Here is a 16,682-nt window from a genome sequence, read left to right on the forward strand (position 1 = left end):
CTTAGTATCGGATCGGTACTCGGTATCGGCCAATACTGAATCTCAGGTATCGGAATCGGTATCGGAAGCAAAAAAGGTGTATCGGAGCATCCCTAGTATTAACACAAAACAAATGACAAGCAGATTTTAGAAATAACTGTAGAATATAAACAAATGACACCGCAGCTGTGCGCATTTATTTGACTGACCAATAACTTTTTCTTGTGTTAAAAAAAAAATATATATATATATATATATATATATATATATATGTATGAAGAGTTTGGTTCCGAAATACTTTTATGTTTTAGTGGTGTTAGCAGTATTTATTTCAGTTATTATGGATTAAATCAAAACAAACCAACTGCAGTTTGATTGATTTTAATTGGAATGCACAACAAAAAACTAGATTTTTGAAAAAATGACTTTCTCATTTTGGAACCAAACTCTTCATATACATGTTGTTATTCACTCTCTCCTTTGCTTACTCCAGCTTTAAAGGGGTCATAAGGCTTGAACACGTGTTTTTCTGTGTCTTTGGTGTGTTATAGGTTGTCCATACATGTATGAGACGCGTAGAATTGCAGAAATGAAAGATGCATTCTATCAAAGCAAAAAAAAACGCCTGGTGTAACCACATCCCCACAAATCTACATCAGATGGTGGTCTGATGTGACTAAGACCGGCCAAATTTATACACAAGTAAGGTGGAGTACCTGTCAGTACAATTGAAGAGGAACCTGATGTTCCAAAAATGGTCAGAGGCGTAACATTTCCCCTCACACGCTTGCAGTATTCCACCAATCACTACACACTGATGAACTGGCCAATCAGAGCACACCTCACTTTTCAGAGCCATGAGCTTTGTTAAAAATCTGTGTTTCAGAGAGGCGGAGCAAAGAGGAGATACAAACCTTTACAACTAAAACACCATAATATTTGTTTTATCCGTGTCATATGACCCTTTATTCCTCCTATAGCATGGCCTTGTAAACTAATCACTCCGTTTAGCATGTTGAAAAAATGTTTATATGCTCTATTTCTTGCAAGTCGCTTTGGATAAAAGTGTATGCCAAATGAATAAATGTCACACGCGTGACCCGACGTTCATCTGCACCGGTTTAATACAAACTTCACTGATCCTTTAACTTAAAATATTCCAGCTGACTTCTATTATTGAAGTCATTTTGTTAGCATCTTTGATAAAAGCATCAGATAAACTCCAAAGTCTGAAGTTTAGCTAAAGGTTTGGCTGTTGTGCCGTTTGAATAAAGATTCAGAATTAAAACACATGAATGGGGTTCTACATGCATAACTTTATAGGCTAAAATATAACAAGACCTTAGCGAGTGCGTATGAGAGACAGAAAGAGCATCAGAGTTTGCTCAGTCAAGCAACACTCACGTGTGTGTTTTTACAGTTGCACACGCGTGTTTTTCATCATGAGGTTTTTGTGCGGTGGTCTCTCTCTATCCCCCTCTCTCAGTGACGTCAGCTACCTTTTCTCTCAAAACCCACTCTCAGCATTCTCTTCTTTCTGGAGACATTTTTCCACACCGCCGTCCAAACCATGAGGGCCTTTCTTCACGCACACATGGCCTGATTTACATCTGCACTTTTACTGGAATATTTCATTGGCTGTTTCACTATGATTTGTCTCTGATGCCTGAAACCAGAATCATACGCACAAAGACTTTGATAAGAACTGATTATCAGAACGGCTGTGATGATTCGTTGCTTCTGGTCAAGCGTGTTAATGTGCTTCAGATAGACCTGACACGCCCTGACCTGTTATTATAGAGAAGAATCAAAGTTGACTCTCTGAAAAACTCAAGAGACATTCAGCGGTGATCTGAAATCACCATTATTTGATCACGTAAATTTACACATTTGTGACATACAAATCAAAACTGATTAGAAAGGGTCAGCGGTGGGAGGATGTTGCCACGGAGACGGTGTCATCTAGGATGCACATGAACGTGTCCGGAGGATGAGATCAAAGAAGAATCATATGAGAAGATCAACGTCTGTAACTGCGATCCAATGCAGCGGAGACCAACCTGAAGAGACGCCTGGAATCATCGGAGCTTTGTGATCAAATCACCGTTTCTAGATGTCTGGTGGACATTTCAGTCCAGTGTTTGCTGTATTTTAACAAAATCAAACTTCAGGAGTGACATAAAGTCATCCAACAGCAATGTGAAAGACTGACAGCTTGAGAAGACATGAAAATTGTGAGCCAAATCCAGATTATCCCATTAAAAATATATATATATATATATATATATATATATATATATATATATATATATATATATATATAAATACATGTAGAAATATGAATGTTGTTTTGCTTGAACGTGAATTTGAACTCGTTTTCTTTGCAGTATTTGAGGTCTGAAATAAAAACACCTATATATTTTCACCTGTTTCTACAGTTTTCAGTTTCAGTACATAAATACACATAGAAACTTTGCCCCTTGACATACAATTGGGATAAATAGTTAGTAATTCACAGAATGAAACCCAAAATGATCATTTTACCAATAAAAAGTCCATCAGAAAAACTGATAACAATTTTAAAATGGTCTCGTCATTTTTCTGTGGCTGTTAAGAATATATATATATATAACTATTAATGTCATTCTTTATCTGAGGGAGCGGGAAAAAATCTGAAAACTTATTTTCAACAAAGTCATTTATTGACACGACAACTGCGTTTAAAGGGCCTTAAAATGTAAACATTTGAAAACAATGTAGTTATTGACTGTGTAAACTACCAAAAAGGAATTTTTTTAAATCAAAATGTTTCACAAACACTTTTACCAACAGTTTTCAGTATGTCATTTTAATGCAAACAGTCCCTCAAGTACTAACAATAGCAATAGTCATACAGTATATATATATATTTATATATATACATACAGAAGAGAACAAAGAAGAGAGAACTCACTATTTTCAGTTTCTCTGAATTTACCATTTCATTTTTCTTTCCGTTCCCTTGAACTAGTGACATCCCTTCTAAATCCAAATGAAAATATTGCTTTTTTATTTGCAGGAAAATTTAAACAAGTGTTGAACATTATAAAGTGAATGAATATTATTTCAAAGGCAAATATATGATGGAATGAGTCTGATTTTCACGTGTCTTTGCATTCTCTCAGTCTTTCACGTTGCCGTTGGGTGAGGTTTGTGAAGTTTGTTTCTGTTGGAATTCAACACGTACTTGACTGGACACAATGCTGTCAAAATTAAAGTGGTCTCTTCATTTTTAAGGCGTATGTATACGCAAAACACATATATAACTTCAGAGTTTTCAAGAAAGGGAACGACTGATCAAGTGCCACAGAAATCTAGAGATGAGTCAAACGGCATTTCAGGACTTTCAGGATTTCCCTACAGAAATAACAGATCTCTTAAACCACCTAAATATCGAGACGCACCTTTTCCCAACGGACGCAACTGGAGCTTGGGATGTTTATGTGTCAGCTATCTAAAGCAGTAAGAGACTGAAAGACACGCGGAGGAAAGCGAGCAGTACGCCAGAGGGATTAGCGTTTGGCAGTGAAATGGGTTTCCACTCGGGAAAAAACAAATCCCCCCGGCTCTCAGAAGGATGCGGACCGCTTCAGGAACCCGAGCTGCAGTTGTGTTACTGTAACCACTCAGAGGAACAATGTGATCCATTGATAGCGGACGGAGACGGGGCCGAGCGCCTCTCGCTGCACAAACATGCATTGATTTGCGAGTCACAGGAGACCGGCCTCTCCGACATTTACATAAGAGCGCTCGCTCTGTGACCTACAAACACAATCGCACACACATACACAACTGTGCACAAACACACCAGGGCACGACACCAGAACACGTCTGTCAGTCATTAGGGCTTCACGGACCACTGCACATTTTAATGCGTGTGGAAAACGACATGCTTTCTGATGGCCACGTCAGTAGAATCCTTCTAACAAAATCAAGACGACTCTTGACTATCGTACTCGTATACAAATGGAAAAGGTCGGCAGTTTTGTGTGCGATCCGAGCGACAGACTCTGATTCATGCGTCTCTCATGAGAAGAAATGCTGCCATCTACAGACGACGGTACAAGAACACCAGAGAGCGGTTTAAACACACACACACGTAAACTACCACGTCTGAAAAAAAACATGAAACTAAACACAACACAAATGTGTGGATACAAATATCAAACAAATCAAAACACTTTTTTTACTCGAGCGAAACCATTGTTTTCCATCAATCAATTATTGCTTTTTATGCTAGATGTGTAGGTGAATATGTAGCATATTTTTTTTACTACTAACGAAACTGCATATCTTCCCATCTGTTATGACATTAACTAACTACTTGTTGCATGAAACTGAAGAAATGGTGATGTAGATTGATTTTTTTTTTTTAACTATGTTAAATCTGAAAATAATACACCCACAACGCATTCTCTTACAGATGGTTGATCATCTGCCACACGTCAGAGCACACGCATGTACTCATGTGTCACATCACGTTTTGATGTGATATGCACATTTTTGATATTTTGACCATATAAATACCATCAACCTACAACAAATCCATCAACGGCCAATCAGATCAGAGCTGGTGACTTAAGTCAGCATGACGCAGACTGTGTGGAGTTCATGTCAGCAGAGGTTGAGACTACACGCAATCATCTGATCTGTGTGTGTGTGTGAGGTGAAAGAGCGCCCTCTACCTGTCTGTATGTAGAGATGATGATTTCTCTCAGGTGATAGTGGAGTGGGGTCATGGTCTCACTGACGGAGTCTAACGCCATGTCCACCTCCTTCTTCATCCTGTGACCGTCTGGGAGCAATCTCACCAGCTTCATCACCACCTGAACACACACACATCATTACTAGACCGATGTCTTCCATATTCATCATCCAGATGTTGTGTTAAATGCTATAGAATATCACGAATAGTGTTACAATTTCGGGATGCACAGATATGCAATTGTTGGCTGATGTTGGCTAAACAAAACCTGATCTACAAGAACACAAACATGACACATGAATCTCTTTCATCACAGAAAACAGCATTTACAAGTCCTCATTTCATAAAAAGTACTCCTATCTTTACTGTTTTTAATCAGAGGTCTTCGACTACCTTTCTTTGAGGGCCAGATTCAAAAAGAATAAATATGATGCAGGACATTTCTTTACCATATCCTCATTTCTTCTGTTATTTTGTATTTCTGATTTTATTGCGTTTTGTTTATTTTATATGTAACTTTTAGGTCATATATTAAAACATGCACACAAATATTGCATCCAGTATTTGTGCCTTTCATGGTATTTAATTCAAAGGGATACTGTCTTTTTAATTTAATTGTATATTCCTTGTAGCCGTAGTTTACTCGAAAATAAAACTGCTGTTAAATTATTCACCACCATTTGGATGTAGCGATACATTATTGGCTGATAAATATTGTATTATTGCTCATGTATGACATATTGCTTATTACTCCCTGTACTTTGGATCCAAGTCAAAAACGCTACTACAATCAGCACAAAAGTAATGCCTGCCCCTTGACGATAAACTGGCGTATTATAATGTGAACTGCCTGTGGATTGCCGAATATAATGTTGTAAATGTTTACGTTTCTTGGACAGACTGATCAAAACGCTTTATAAGACGTCAATCGTTTTTAGCTTTCGTAATGAATGTAGCTTTCAAAGATGTGGTGTCTCAGGACGTGCATTTCTTAAAGCACACACAGTTCTTAAAGTCTCCACTTATGTGAAATGTTAAGGTGGGCCTGGTCAAGATGATTGACGGGCCGCCAGTAGACAAGTCCTGCCTTAAATCATCAAAATCTGTCATTGAGATAAAAAAATCAAGTTCAATGTACATCGCCCAGCTCCAACCATAACTTTGATAGGACATGTGTACTTCACATCACAGTTCTGTTGGTTCATTTGATTGGTTGTTGTTCATCTTCAACTCGTATCGTTTGGTGTTTTACGGTGACCCTGCTGGAGGTCGCTGGTGTTGAGTTCACGTGTATGTACTACAGCTCAGTGTTTCCATAAACACATTGTTCAGGTCACTGGAGCGGTGCGTTTGTCTGTGTGTCTGAACTTCAGCCGTCATGTGTATGAATCCAGGGCGAAAAACAGGAACACACTTGAACTGTCATTAAATGAAGAAACTTTTCTCCAAAACAAAAGTCAAAAACCTTAGTGGAACACGTTAAACCACAGATTAAACAAGCCAACACGTGGAATTCTGGGAAGAGAGACAGAGGATGACAGAACATGACTTGTTCTCCATTTCAACCATCCTACAAAATCTGAAATGGGCACAGAAGAGAAACCACTAAAGACCTTATTGAAGACGTGTGGAAACGACATTAGGAAAAGCCCAGCTGCTGGAAATCTTCAAATAACTTTTATGTGTTCAAATGCCCAGAGAAACAAACACGAAAACGAACAGGATTATCAATTCATGTCTTTTGGTTATTAGAGTCATGAACAGATTTAGAAACACAACAGTAAAACACAAGTGGTGTCACCTCAAACTCGCCCTTTGTGTATTTGGCATCAGGAACGCTTACGATCTCATCCTCAGCACATTCAGGAAAACCCTGCCAACAAAACACAACAACTCACAGTTACTGAACAGTGCCGTGTGCTGCTGATGTGGGTTTCTGGACTGTACAAAGACACGAAAGCATATTCTGCCGACACTGTGTAAAAGAATTCGACTAACAATTGTGATCCATACACGGATCAAATAAACACGACACATTTTGTATTACGTACGTTGAAATGCCAGAGCGTCAGAGCAGCGATGACCATGGCCGTGGTCGTCCGAGCTTTACCGTTCCCACAGTTGAACACAAACGCAGAGAGAGAATCTTCTGCCAGACAAGACTTCATGGCCTCCAGCAATCTGTCAAAACCCTGAACACATGTAAACAAACTGTCACACAACACTGTCGCTCTCAAAAACTTCACGCTGAAGATAAAAGACGACGTTTAATCAGAACAGAACTGCACTCCAATTCACCGATCATCTTTTCTTTTCATAACAGAAACACATGATGTTTGACGTCCACATGCTGACATCCTGTTTGTCTGCTTTAAAAGATCGATCACATGATCACATGATTGATGGAGCGCTTCAACACTTTCATTGTGTTTACAGGAACTCCACTGAGGATTTTTGATCTGCAGTTACACACATGAACACTAGAGGACTCAATCCGTCTGTACAACACACACACTTTTCAAATAAAACCAAGTTTGTTTGTGTGTTGTGTGTTTCCATACACATGCGTATAAATGAAATATGCACTCATGTTCAAGTTATCATTATAGAGGTTCCACAGTTTACGTGGTTACAAAGAAGACGTACGTGAAAATTTCCTAGAATTATTCCGTAGGATTATTTCACAGGTTTGTCATTAAACATTTATCTTAAAATATCGCTGTTGTTAGATATCTCCATATTTTGTGATAATTTTTTTTATAATAGTCTATTATTATCATCAGTCACTCTTTATGTATTTCACTGGGCTTTGCAAGTATCTAAACAACAAAAACTGAAAAGTTCATATATAAAATTGTTTGTTAACTTTGACAACACAGTATTTAATCATTAAAAAAGGGAAATTATTTTTACATATACTGACAAACAGCAAATTTGGACAAACAAGGTTTCAGAAGGACGATGTGTCAGATATGCGAAAACGAAATAAAGAAAACACCCTTTTTAATGTGTTATTGGATAAAATGATCATACAAAATTACCTTCAATTCTTCGCTGAGATTCAGTTTACATTCCAAACAATTATGCAACATGAATACAGCGTTTTTAATACATCTTTATGAATATATTTAGTGAAGGTGTCAATTTTTCATAGCTGGACATCACTTTTGGCCACGGCTGTTAGACAGACAGTTTTGAGAGAGAGAGTTGTGTCAACTCCAATGTGACTGGAAACGCATGTGATTGAGGTCAAGTTTTAACCCATTTAAAGTCGCAAGTCATTTAATGAAGAAAAAAATTAAAGAAATATAGCATTTAAAGAGAAAAAATTACTTATTGGAAGTCTCTGGAGGCTTTATGAATCATGTGACACGCGAAATTTTGAACTTCCGCTGTGGCAGCTTTCTCAACAGCTCTGGTCACAAAAAGATATTAAAGCAATTTTCTCCGCTGGCGACATACCTTAGAAATTTGCGATACGATTAGATTTATTAACCGATATTTTGATATTACTTGCCTCGTTTACACAAGCAGCTACATTTTTTAATAATAAACTAAATAAATCAAGCGAACATATAATTACCCTTTGAAAGTTGCACACTTTCTGTCCCAAATTTAGTACAGCAAACAAAACAAAAGACTTAGACGGGCGTTCCATGAGGAATGAGGAGCGTGTCAAAATAAAGGTCCCACAAATCAATATTTTACATGTGGCATCCATGCATCATATCATTATTAGAGTGTGCTAAATGACTAAATGTAAATATCATTAGAAACTGTATCGATGCATGGATCCATATCAATGTATTGTTACACATGTCTAATACACATGTACATGTCTGTCTCATGTAACAGAGACAAGGGTGTAAATCAGCAAAAAGCTGTTGACTGGACCAGGTTAAACTGCTCCTGAATGTTGAGAAGCGAGACGCTTGCATGTGTGTGTGTGTGTGTATTGACCTCTTCAGTGGGAGCAGAGCAGTCTGGCAGAGGAATCCGTCTGTACTGCAGACCCTGATGTGAACTCTTGTGAAGATGAAACATCTCCTGCACCGTCACGCAACTCTTAAACATCTTCATCTGCTTCTCGTGCTCCAGAATCACTTCCAGCCACTTCTGATTCCCCACCAGTTCTTCTTTCAGTCCCGTCTCCAATCTCTACATCACACACACAAGTTCACTTTCTTAAGACACAAGCTGTCTGGATGGTTTCGAAAATCATCCTCAAGATAAATAGCATGACTATAGTCTGCTGCGGTTAAAGATCAAATCAGTGTGTGAGTCCTGACCTCCATCTGGTGGGCCTGCGAGGGAAGCACACGTATGTGCTGATCCACACGGCTGGGCTCTCTCGGACAAAAGATCTGTCCGTTCGCCTCCAGCACCAGCTCGTCCTGTAAATTCACCCACAGCACACTGCTGTGCTTCCTCTTCTCATCCGTCAGATACGCCAGAACGGCTCCCGTCGCCTGACGGAGGACAGACGCACAGCGACACGAGGAATGTGACTTAACATTAAACAGCACCAGATCTTCAAAAAGCATCTGAAGTGTCACCAGAGGAGCACTTAAAAGAGTCTCATCTGTAACGGTCAACAACCGTACCTCAGACGTGGGCTGTGCCATGCCGTAGATCCACATCTTGGGCACTCGGCGGAAGTTAGCCACTTTCATTTCCTTAATGGTGCTGAGAACGTCGGGTGCTAAACTTTCATCCGCCACCTGGAAATACAAAACAAACATACATCAGTGAAGGACTCGAGACGTTCTCTTGCAGCTGAACGCACATGCCAGCACTTTCAACAACATGCAATTAATAAAGCGAAGCTTATTTACAGTACAGTACCCACGTTTCCTTTTATTATTATTATGTGCATTTTGGAACACTGATTGTAAACGTGTAAGTAAATGAGTTAATGTGTTTGAAGTTTAGGTCTTTGAGTGACAGCTTCATTTACACTTTATCTGACCTGCACTCGAACCCTTTAACTCAATCTGTCGTCAGAATAAACGTCTCTTTCTTTCATGAGAAACAACACTGATATTTTCTTCCGTGTTTGTTGAAAGTGCTCGATAAGCCATTTAACTTCCGCATTTCGATCCACGCAGTGGCACAGAATGTCTCCAAGGCCATCAGAGAAACATTGCCACCGCCTGCAACATTGTGTCACGCTCACACAATTCATCTGCTGACATATCACGCCATCCTTAGTTACTGTTGCTAAGTGATAGACATCAGTTCTGTGAGATGTGACCCAACATTTGACATAAAACATTTATTATCTACACAATAAAAATTATTTATCAAATAAAAAAATACAATTTGCAGATGATATATGAGTGACTTTAAACGTTGACATCGCTCACCAGAACTCGGGCTCCTTTCGTGACGAGATCGGCTGGGGCTCTGAGCTCTGATTGGTTCATGCAGGACAGGAGGCGGTAAATCCAAGAGTGAGTGCACATCCATCGGCTGAAACTACACGCGAACGCCAGCGGATACTAAACCAGACAGAACACACAGCTGATGAACACAAGTCTGTATCCATTGTAAAATGTCCGACACTAAGCCGTCTCACACCTGTTCATGCAGGTAAGCGTTGAAGACGATCAGATAGAAATATCGCTCCAGGCTCTGCAGTGTTCGCTGGAGGAAGTAGTTTTTAGTACTACTTCCCTGAAACACACAAACGCTACATGAATGCAGAAAACAGAAGAGCAAGACACATGACACAGGTCAAAGGTCACAGCAGAGGAATCCACTGGAGTGTGTTACAGCAGACCAGCGCTGATAAACCGATGAATGACACTTAAGTCATTACACAAACTCTCTCTCTCATGGGCGAGTGAACGTACTGACGGCACAGCATCTTGTTTAACAGCCGCGTGAATGCAGGTCCTCACCTGGATCTGATAATCTTCACCGATTCCCTCCAGCTTGCGTTTGTTCTCATATATCGACTCTCTGATGTCGTGCATTTCAGAGCACAAGTCAATGGCCCGATCGACCTGAAACACCCCAGAACACCATCAAATACACACACAGACCTCTCCACGTGAACACAATCTCAACACAGGCTAGACGTCCACAATATACATCCAGTATATTGATAACAGCTTCACTGTCGACGGCTTCAAGTCACTTTCACTGAGATATTTAGCATCATGTTAGGATAACACTTCAGCCAGAAAAGGGTCCCCATTGACTGGACCCTAGTCATTTTAATTCCAACGAAGAATTTTTCTGGATGTACTATTCCTTTGACAAAGCATCCGTGAGAATAATACATAGTTCTGCTTTGTGTACAAAATCATAATGTTCATAATGTCCATTTCAGTTAGAATTGCAATTTTATAAAATTTTAATCAACACTCAATAAGATTCTGAAAAATCAACAGTATGAAAACAAGTTATAATGGAAAAAATTATCATTAGAAATTAAATCACAAAAACTACACAAACGTTGTGTTTTAGCAATTTTCTCTCTAAAATGGACAGTTCAAACCTGTATAAACGTGTGTTCTGCTGAACTCAAAGGAAGATATTTGGAAAAATGAAAGGGAACCAAACAAATCTCATCCCCCATTAACTGCCATAGTAAGGAAAATAAATCCTATGGGAGTCAATGGGGAATGAGATGTGTCTGGTTACTGACATTCTTCTAAATATCTTCCTTTGTGTTTACCAGAACAAAGACATTTGTACAGGTTTCAAATAATCTGAGGGTGAGTAAATGAAGACAGAATTTCCATCTTTGGGTGAACTGTCCCTTTAAGCATTTCAGTAAAACCTAAATCTCACATGGCAAGTAAGGATTAATTCACATCACATGTTGGTCTGAAAGGTTTGTTCTAAACAGGACAGAATAAGCAGAATAGACTCAATAGACACAAGAAACACTAACCTCCTCCATGACCTCTTGACCTTTGGGCAGCTTACTGATGAGCGACTGAATGACCTGGAAGTCCATTTTAGGTTTGTCTGGTACATCATCTTCAGCTCTATGAACACATGAGACACAAGTGTTGTTGATCATGAGTATTTCTCGACCTGCAGCTTATATGGTGTGAGTGTGTTTGATCCCTTACGGTGAGCTCGTCTCTTGAGATGCTGGTGTGAGGTGCATCATCACCAGGGAGCCGAGGATCATGCCCAGGTTTGTACGGCCCACGCCCACCTGACAGCTGAACAACAGTGCGGGCAGCGGCAGGGACACATCACGACTCAATGACAGACACGGGTTCTCCTAAAAGAAACAGATAGAAATCTGAGTGCATTAGCTTTCGGAATCATGTCGGGTCACTTGGCAGCCATCTTGGTAAGGGCTACAGAAAGGTCCTGTTTTTTATTCAAGTTTGAACGAAAATCCGATGTGTACGGTACGTGTTGGCGGCCCTGCGGAAAAAATAACTCTGCAATTGTCAATCCCAATGTGAATCTGCACAATAACGTTTGTTTGTGTTACGTGTCACAAAGTGGCTACACATAGATGTACTTTCCAACTTCAAAAACAGTTATATTGTTAGCCTATAGCATAAGTGGGGAAACTCGGACACATCTTGAGCCTAAGAGAAAGACAGGAAGTGACCTCGCTTCTTCTGCAAAGCTGCTTCCTGTGCATCGTTCTGTTGGCACACACCCTTCACAAAGTGTGCGGAGCCGTGCACATGTGATTCACGATCACAACAGACATACAGCTCCTTTTATAAAGCAGACTGAGAAGATGCACTCACAGAATACAGAATAAAGAGTGAAATAAAGCGTTTTATTTGATTTCAGACTCTGTATTTGTGTCTCTGATAAAACATATCATACAGACAAGTTCCGTTTGTAGTTAAACTGGGTCATTTATACTCAAATATTTCAACTCTGCAAATTTGTGGCATCATTCTATGTCCTCAGACCAGAGAAACAGGAAACACGAGACACGCGAAGGAAGTCTCATTCATCACAGCACACACAACATCCATTCAACACACATCAAACACATTCTCCATTAAACAAACAGCGTACAAGACTCCAGAATACTCCCTTTATTCATTTCTGCTTAATAAACCTTGTTCAGACGTATTCTCACAATTAAACTGGCAGCAACAAATCGGTCACAGTAATTCACAACACAGAAAGACTCACATTAAGGTTAATATGACAAGAAAAGACTTTTCTTCTGTTCTGCAGACGAAAGAAAGTCAGACAGCTTTGGAATGGCACGAGGTTCAATAAATGATGAGGGCAATTACAGCGTTATGGATGTGACACAAAAACAATCAGAGAATGTATTTGTTACCAACATATTGAATCGTCTGTATTTATTTTACTAAACCCCTGTTAATAGAGTTTAAACATCAGAAAAACATCCGTCTATCCACAAGTTTTCTTTTTCAAAAAGGGAAATAAAAAATGACATGGCTTTTGGAGACGACAAACTTTGTAGGATTTCTTTGAATTTAAATGCACAAACCTTAAGCAGTTGAACCTCCAGATATGATTCTTCTTAAACATAAAATTGTTACTTTAAATACATTTTCAAGTGCCCATCTACGTATGAGGAATATGGGCAGTTATGGAAGTGATGCGACAATCCTGAAAAAAGGCACTTAGCTGACTTTCCTGTAGCTCAGTCTTAAGAGCATGGTGTTAACATGCCAAGGTCATAGGTTGGATCCCAGGGGATCGCACACATTTAGAAACAAAAAATATGTATAGGATAATGCAATGTAGGTCGCTTTGGATAAAAGCGTTTGCCAAATGCATAAATGTAAATGTATGAATAATCATGCACTAAAGTAAAACAAGCTTGTGGAGAGACGTGACATTGGAATTTAAACCACCAAATGTTGAAATGTACGCTGTTAGTAGAGTAAAAACCTTTGGTAAAAACCAGATTTTTGTCATGTGAAGGTTGACATTTTCACGGAATTGTCCATGACAAAATTTAAATATTTTGGTGAACTATCCCTTAAACTCTATGTTTAGAAAGAATACCCATGAAGCTGTGTGTTAACTGCCTGATAAAGTGAAAGTAAGGTCCCTTGATGCTGAACAGAGCCCTTAACACATTAACACAGTCTAAACACTGTTTAATCCTTCTTACCCTGAGAATGTTCACAAACACATCAAAGACGTCCTCCAGAGGCGCTCCCTCGGCTGGAAGAGGCATCCGGTAATAGCTGCCAACAGATGACTGCGGTTATTATCTGTTCTTCAGATTGAATACAAGCGTCACATAAATGATTTTATGGCCTTGGGTCACGAGTGTGTTTGTGTACCTGTACGTGGGCATGGTAAAGCGGGGTCTTTTATACACCTCCTCTGTCACGTGGATGTCCTCCTCACAGTTTATGGAGATCTTCTGAGGTTCTCCTTTAAAGTGCTCAATGTCATTATAGACGTAGAACACATTTTCATTCAGTTTGGCAAAGTCATGAAGCTGAAAGCACATAAATCATGTCTTAGAATAACAGAATGTGCCAAAACCTTAAAAACTCAATTTTTGCATTCATGTTGTTTAGTACATTTAGTGTGACTTATTTACCTTACGTGTATTTTTTAAACAGAAACATTTTGTTGAATCAGGAACATTAGGCATGTGACGGTATCATTTATCATGCAGATTTTCTTTCGATGTATAGCATTATTATTATTATTTCCATATTTACTAGGGCTGTCAAACGATTCATCGTGATTAATGGCATCCAGAATAAAAGTTTGTGTTTACATAATATATATCTGTGTACTGTGCATATTCATTTTGTATTTATAAACACAAAACATACACATACTTGTCTATAAATTTAGGAAATATTTAAATGTATTAATTATTTTTACAATTAATTAAAATTCTAAATAAACGATAATTACTTGTTTTTCTTTCCTCAAATACATGCATTCTTGTGTATGTGTTCATAAAAACAAATTTAATATCCCTGTACACCGACATATATTACATAAACACAAACTTTTATTCTGGATGGGATTAATCATAATTAATCATCTGACAGCCCTAATATTTACTCTTTCATTTAAATGTTATTCGTGTTCTTTTTAATATATAAGTGTCTTTTAAAACATATTTTTTCCATATTGTGGTTACGTTGATACCTCTTTTCTGATGATGAGCTCCAGACTCTCAGAAGAGACGTCTCGCTCCAGGATGTGCAGATTCTCATGAAGGTTTTCTTTCCTCCTGGGAGTATAGGGAATAAAGTCTTCATCCAGATGCAGGAACATCACGGGCTCCTCACGTAAACAGAAGAAAATGACCTCCTTCACAGAGCCAGAGAGAGAGATAGAGAGAGAGAGAGTAAAGAGTGTATCTTCACAAATAAAAGCGGCTTATAATTGCTTTGGTTAGTTACATTACACTTAAACCGCCATAGTTATTCAAAACAGCTTTCCGTTTGTACAAACCAATGAGATTTTATTGACAACGTCTGTTTACTCGACACCGCGAGTGTAAAACACATTTAGACGAATAATCGAGTGAATCAACATCGGAATGAATTTCAGCATGAGACCCTGTTTAACAAATTACAGGACAAACGTCTTATCAGTGCAATTATTTACACAACACTTTCACGTGACGGAGGAAAACCAAGATATTCACGGCCTCTGACCTGATGACCTTCACCCTGCAGTCTCTGCAGGACCTGTTTGAAACCATTCAGACTCGGCTGTCCCATGCCGTACAGTGGATGGCTGCCTTTGCTTTGCCTGAAGTTGGGCGCTCCGTACGAGCCGGTGGTGTTGAGAACATCCGCTTTGCCGTACACGTCTTGGACCATGAAGTAAGAACCCTGAGAGAGAGAAGCATTCACAGGCTTTCAAAAACACAAGAACACATAATAACCCAGCGTGTGATGAATTGACCGCTGTATAAACACGTGAGGCTGAAGCGAAACTCATCATCGACTTGTCAGCAAACAGAAACTAACGAGCAAATAAAGTGAACGGGCGAGCGTTCTCATTGGCCAACAGGAGGCGGAGACGTTTCAAAGCCTTCAATGAGAGGTGTTAAGATGTCTGGAGCAGTAAAGAGACCCCCACACTCGCCTCGCTCTGTTTGTGAGAGACACGCTGGGACACATTTCAACACCCCAACACTAATTTAGCCTCAAACACAGACACGGAATGACCGCGGTACTGCAGGGTAAAAATCTTTATCATGTTTTTCACAAATGAAAATGTTACTGATTTATTTGTTTCAATAGTAAAACCTTGATAATTATTTATTTATATGAATAATATAAAATAATAATACTTGTGATGATTTGATTAATCTGATGGTAAAGAGTAAATATTACAAAGTCCTTAAAGTTGCATTTCATGCAGTGTGTAATGTTGCTGTGTGTGAGTGTAAGCGAGTTGTTAAGCCGAAAGTGAACGAATCACAAAGTTAATGGCTCGAGAAAAGGAGTCGACTCTGAATCACGCGAATGAGTCTGTCGTTCTCATTTCAGTTCCGGGGCGGATTTGCGTCAATCCGTGTTAATTCCCGCCTACGTTCCATTTGCGACGCTGTACGCGGTAGACCAATCACAGCAGACTACACCATGTGATCAATCAGATCAGAGTAGGCTGATAGAAAGGAGAGGATTAGACGGATGAATCGCCGAACAAATCATTTCAGAGTCAGTCTCTGAAGTGAGGTAATAATTACTGTCAAAATTAAAGTGTTTTTACACCACGAATATACGTAAAATTGTTGTTGGAGGCTCCATAAACCAAAGTAAGACCTTAAAAAAAAAAATCACAAAAATATTTACTCAAAGATATTCTAAAGTAACAAAAATTCACTCACCTGGACCAAATAGTGCTCAGGCATGTTGTCTGAAATCCTCCCAACTTTATAGTTTGTTCGGAGAACATCATCATGGATCTGAAACTCCTGTCTACAGTTATACCTGAACACACACACACACACAGCTGATGTGATGAAGCGTCTACAACACGACACGTA

General features: G+C 39.1%; 1 protein-coding gene across 6 annotated transcripts in view; it reads right to left on the reverse strand.

Annotated features, from left to right (window-relative positions):
- The window catches only part of pald1a (phosphatase domain containing paladin 1a), a 43,449-nt gene that overhangs the window by 17,894 nt on the left and 8,873 nt on the right, over window positions 1-16,682 (reverse strand). For 5 of the 6 annotated variants that reach the window (XM_056771203.1, XM_056771202.1, XM_056771200.1 and 2 more), the window contains exons 3-18: window positions 16,524-16,626; window positions 15,340-15,519; window positions 14,825-14,989; window positions 13,993-14,153; window positions 13,818-13,893; window positions 11,812-11,969; window positions 11,628-11,724; window positions 10,627-10,731; window positions 10,304-10,399; window positions 10,090-10,224; window positions 9,328-9,444; window positions 9,013-9,192; window positions 8,684-8,881; window positions 6,775-6,915; window positions 6,525-6,596; window positions 4,704-4,844 (exon numbers count right to left, since the gene is read on the reverse strand). In XM_056771203.1, coding sequence (XP_056627181.1) covers window positions 4,704-4,844; window positions 6,525-6,596; window positions 6,775-6,915; window positions 8,684-8,881; window positions 9,013-9,192; window positions 9,328-9,444; window positions 10,090-10,224; window positions 10,304-10,399; window positions 10,627-10,731; window positions 11,628-11,724; window positions 11,812-11,969; window positions 13,818-13,893; window positions 13,993-14,153; window positions 14,825-14,989; window positions 15,340-15,519; window positions 16,524-16,626 — 2,125 coding nt within the window. Of the gene's footprint in view, window positions 1-2,863; window positions 3,222-4,703; window positions 4,845-6,524; window positions 6,597-6,774; window positions 6,916-8,683; window positions 8,882-9,012; window positions 9,193-9,327; window positions 9,445-10,089; window positions 10,225-10,303; window positions 10,400-10,626; window positions 10,732-11,627; window positions 11,725-11,811; window positions 11,970-13,817; window positions 13,894-13,992; window positions 14,154-14,824; window positions 14,990-15,339; window positions 15,520-16,523; window positions 16,627-16,682 lie in introns of those variants that run through there. The other variant, XM_056771205.1, reaches the window with a different exon arrangement.

Source organism: Triplophysa dalaica, chromosome 17, assembly GCF_015846415.1.
Source record: "Triplophysa dalaica isolate WHDGS20190420 chromosome 17, ASM1584641v1, whole genome shotgun sequence".
In the NCBI taxonomy this organism is placed as follows: domain Eukaryota; kingdom Metazoa; phylum Chordata; class Actinopteri; order Cypriniformes; family Nemacheilidae; genus Triplophysa; species Triplophysa dalaica.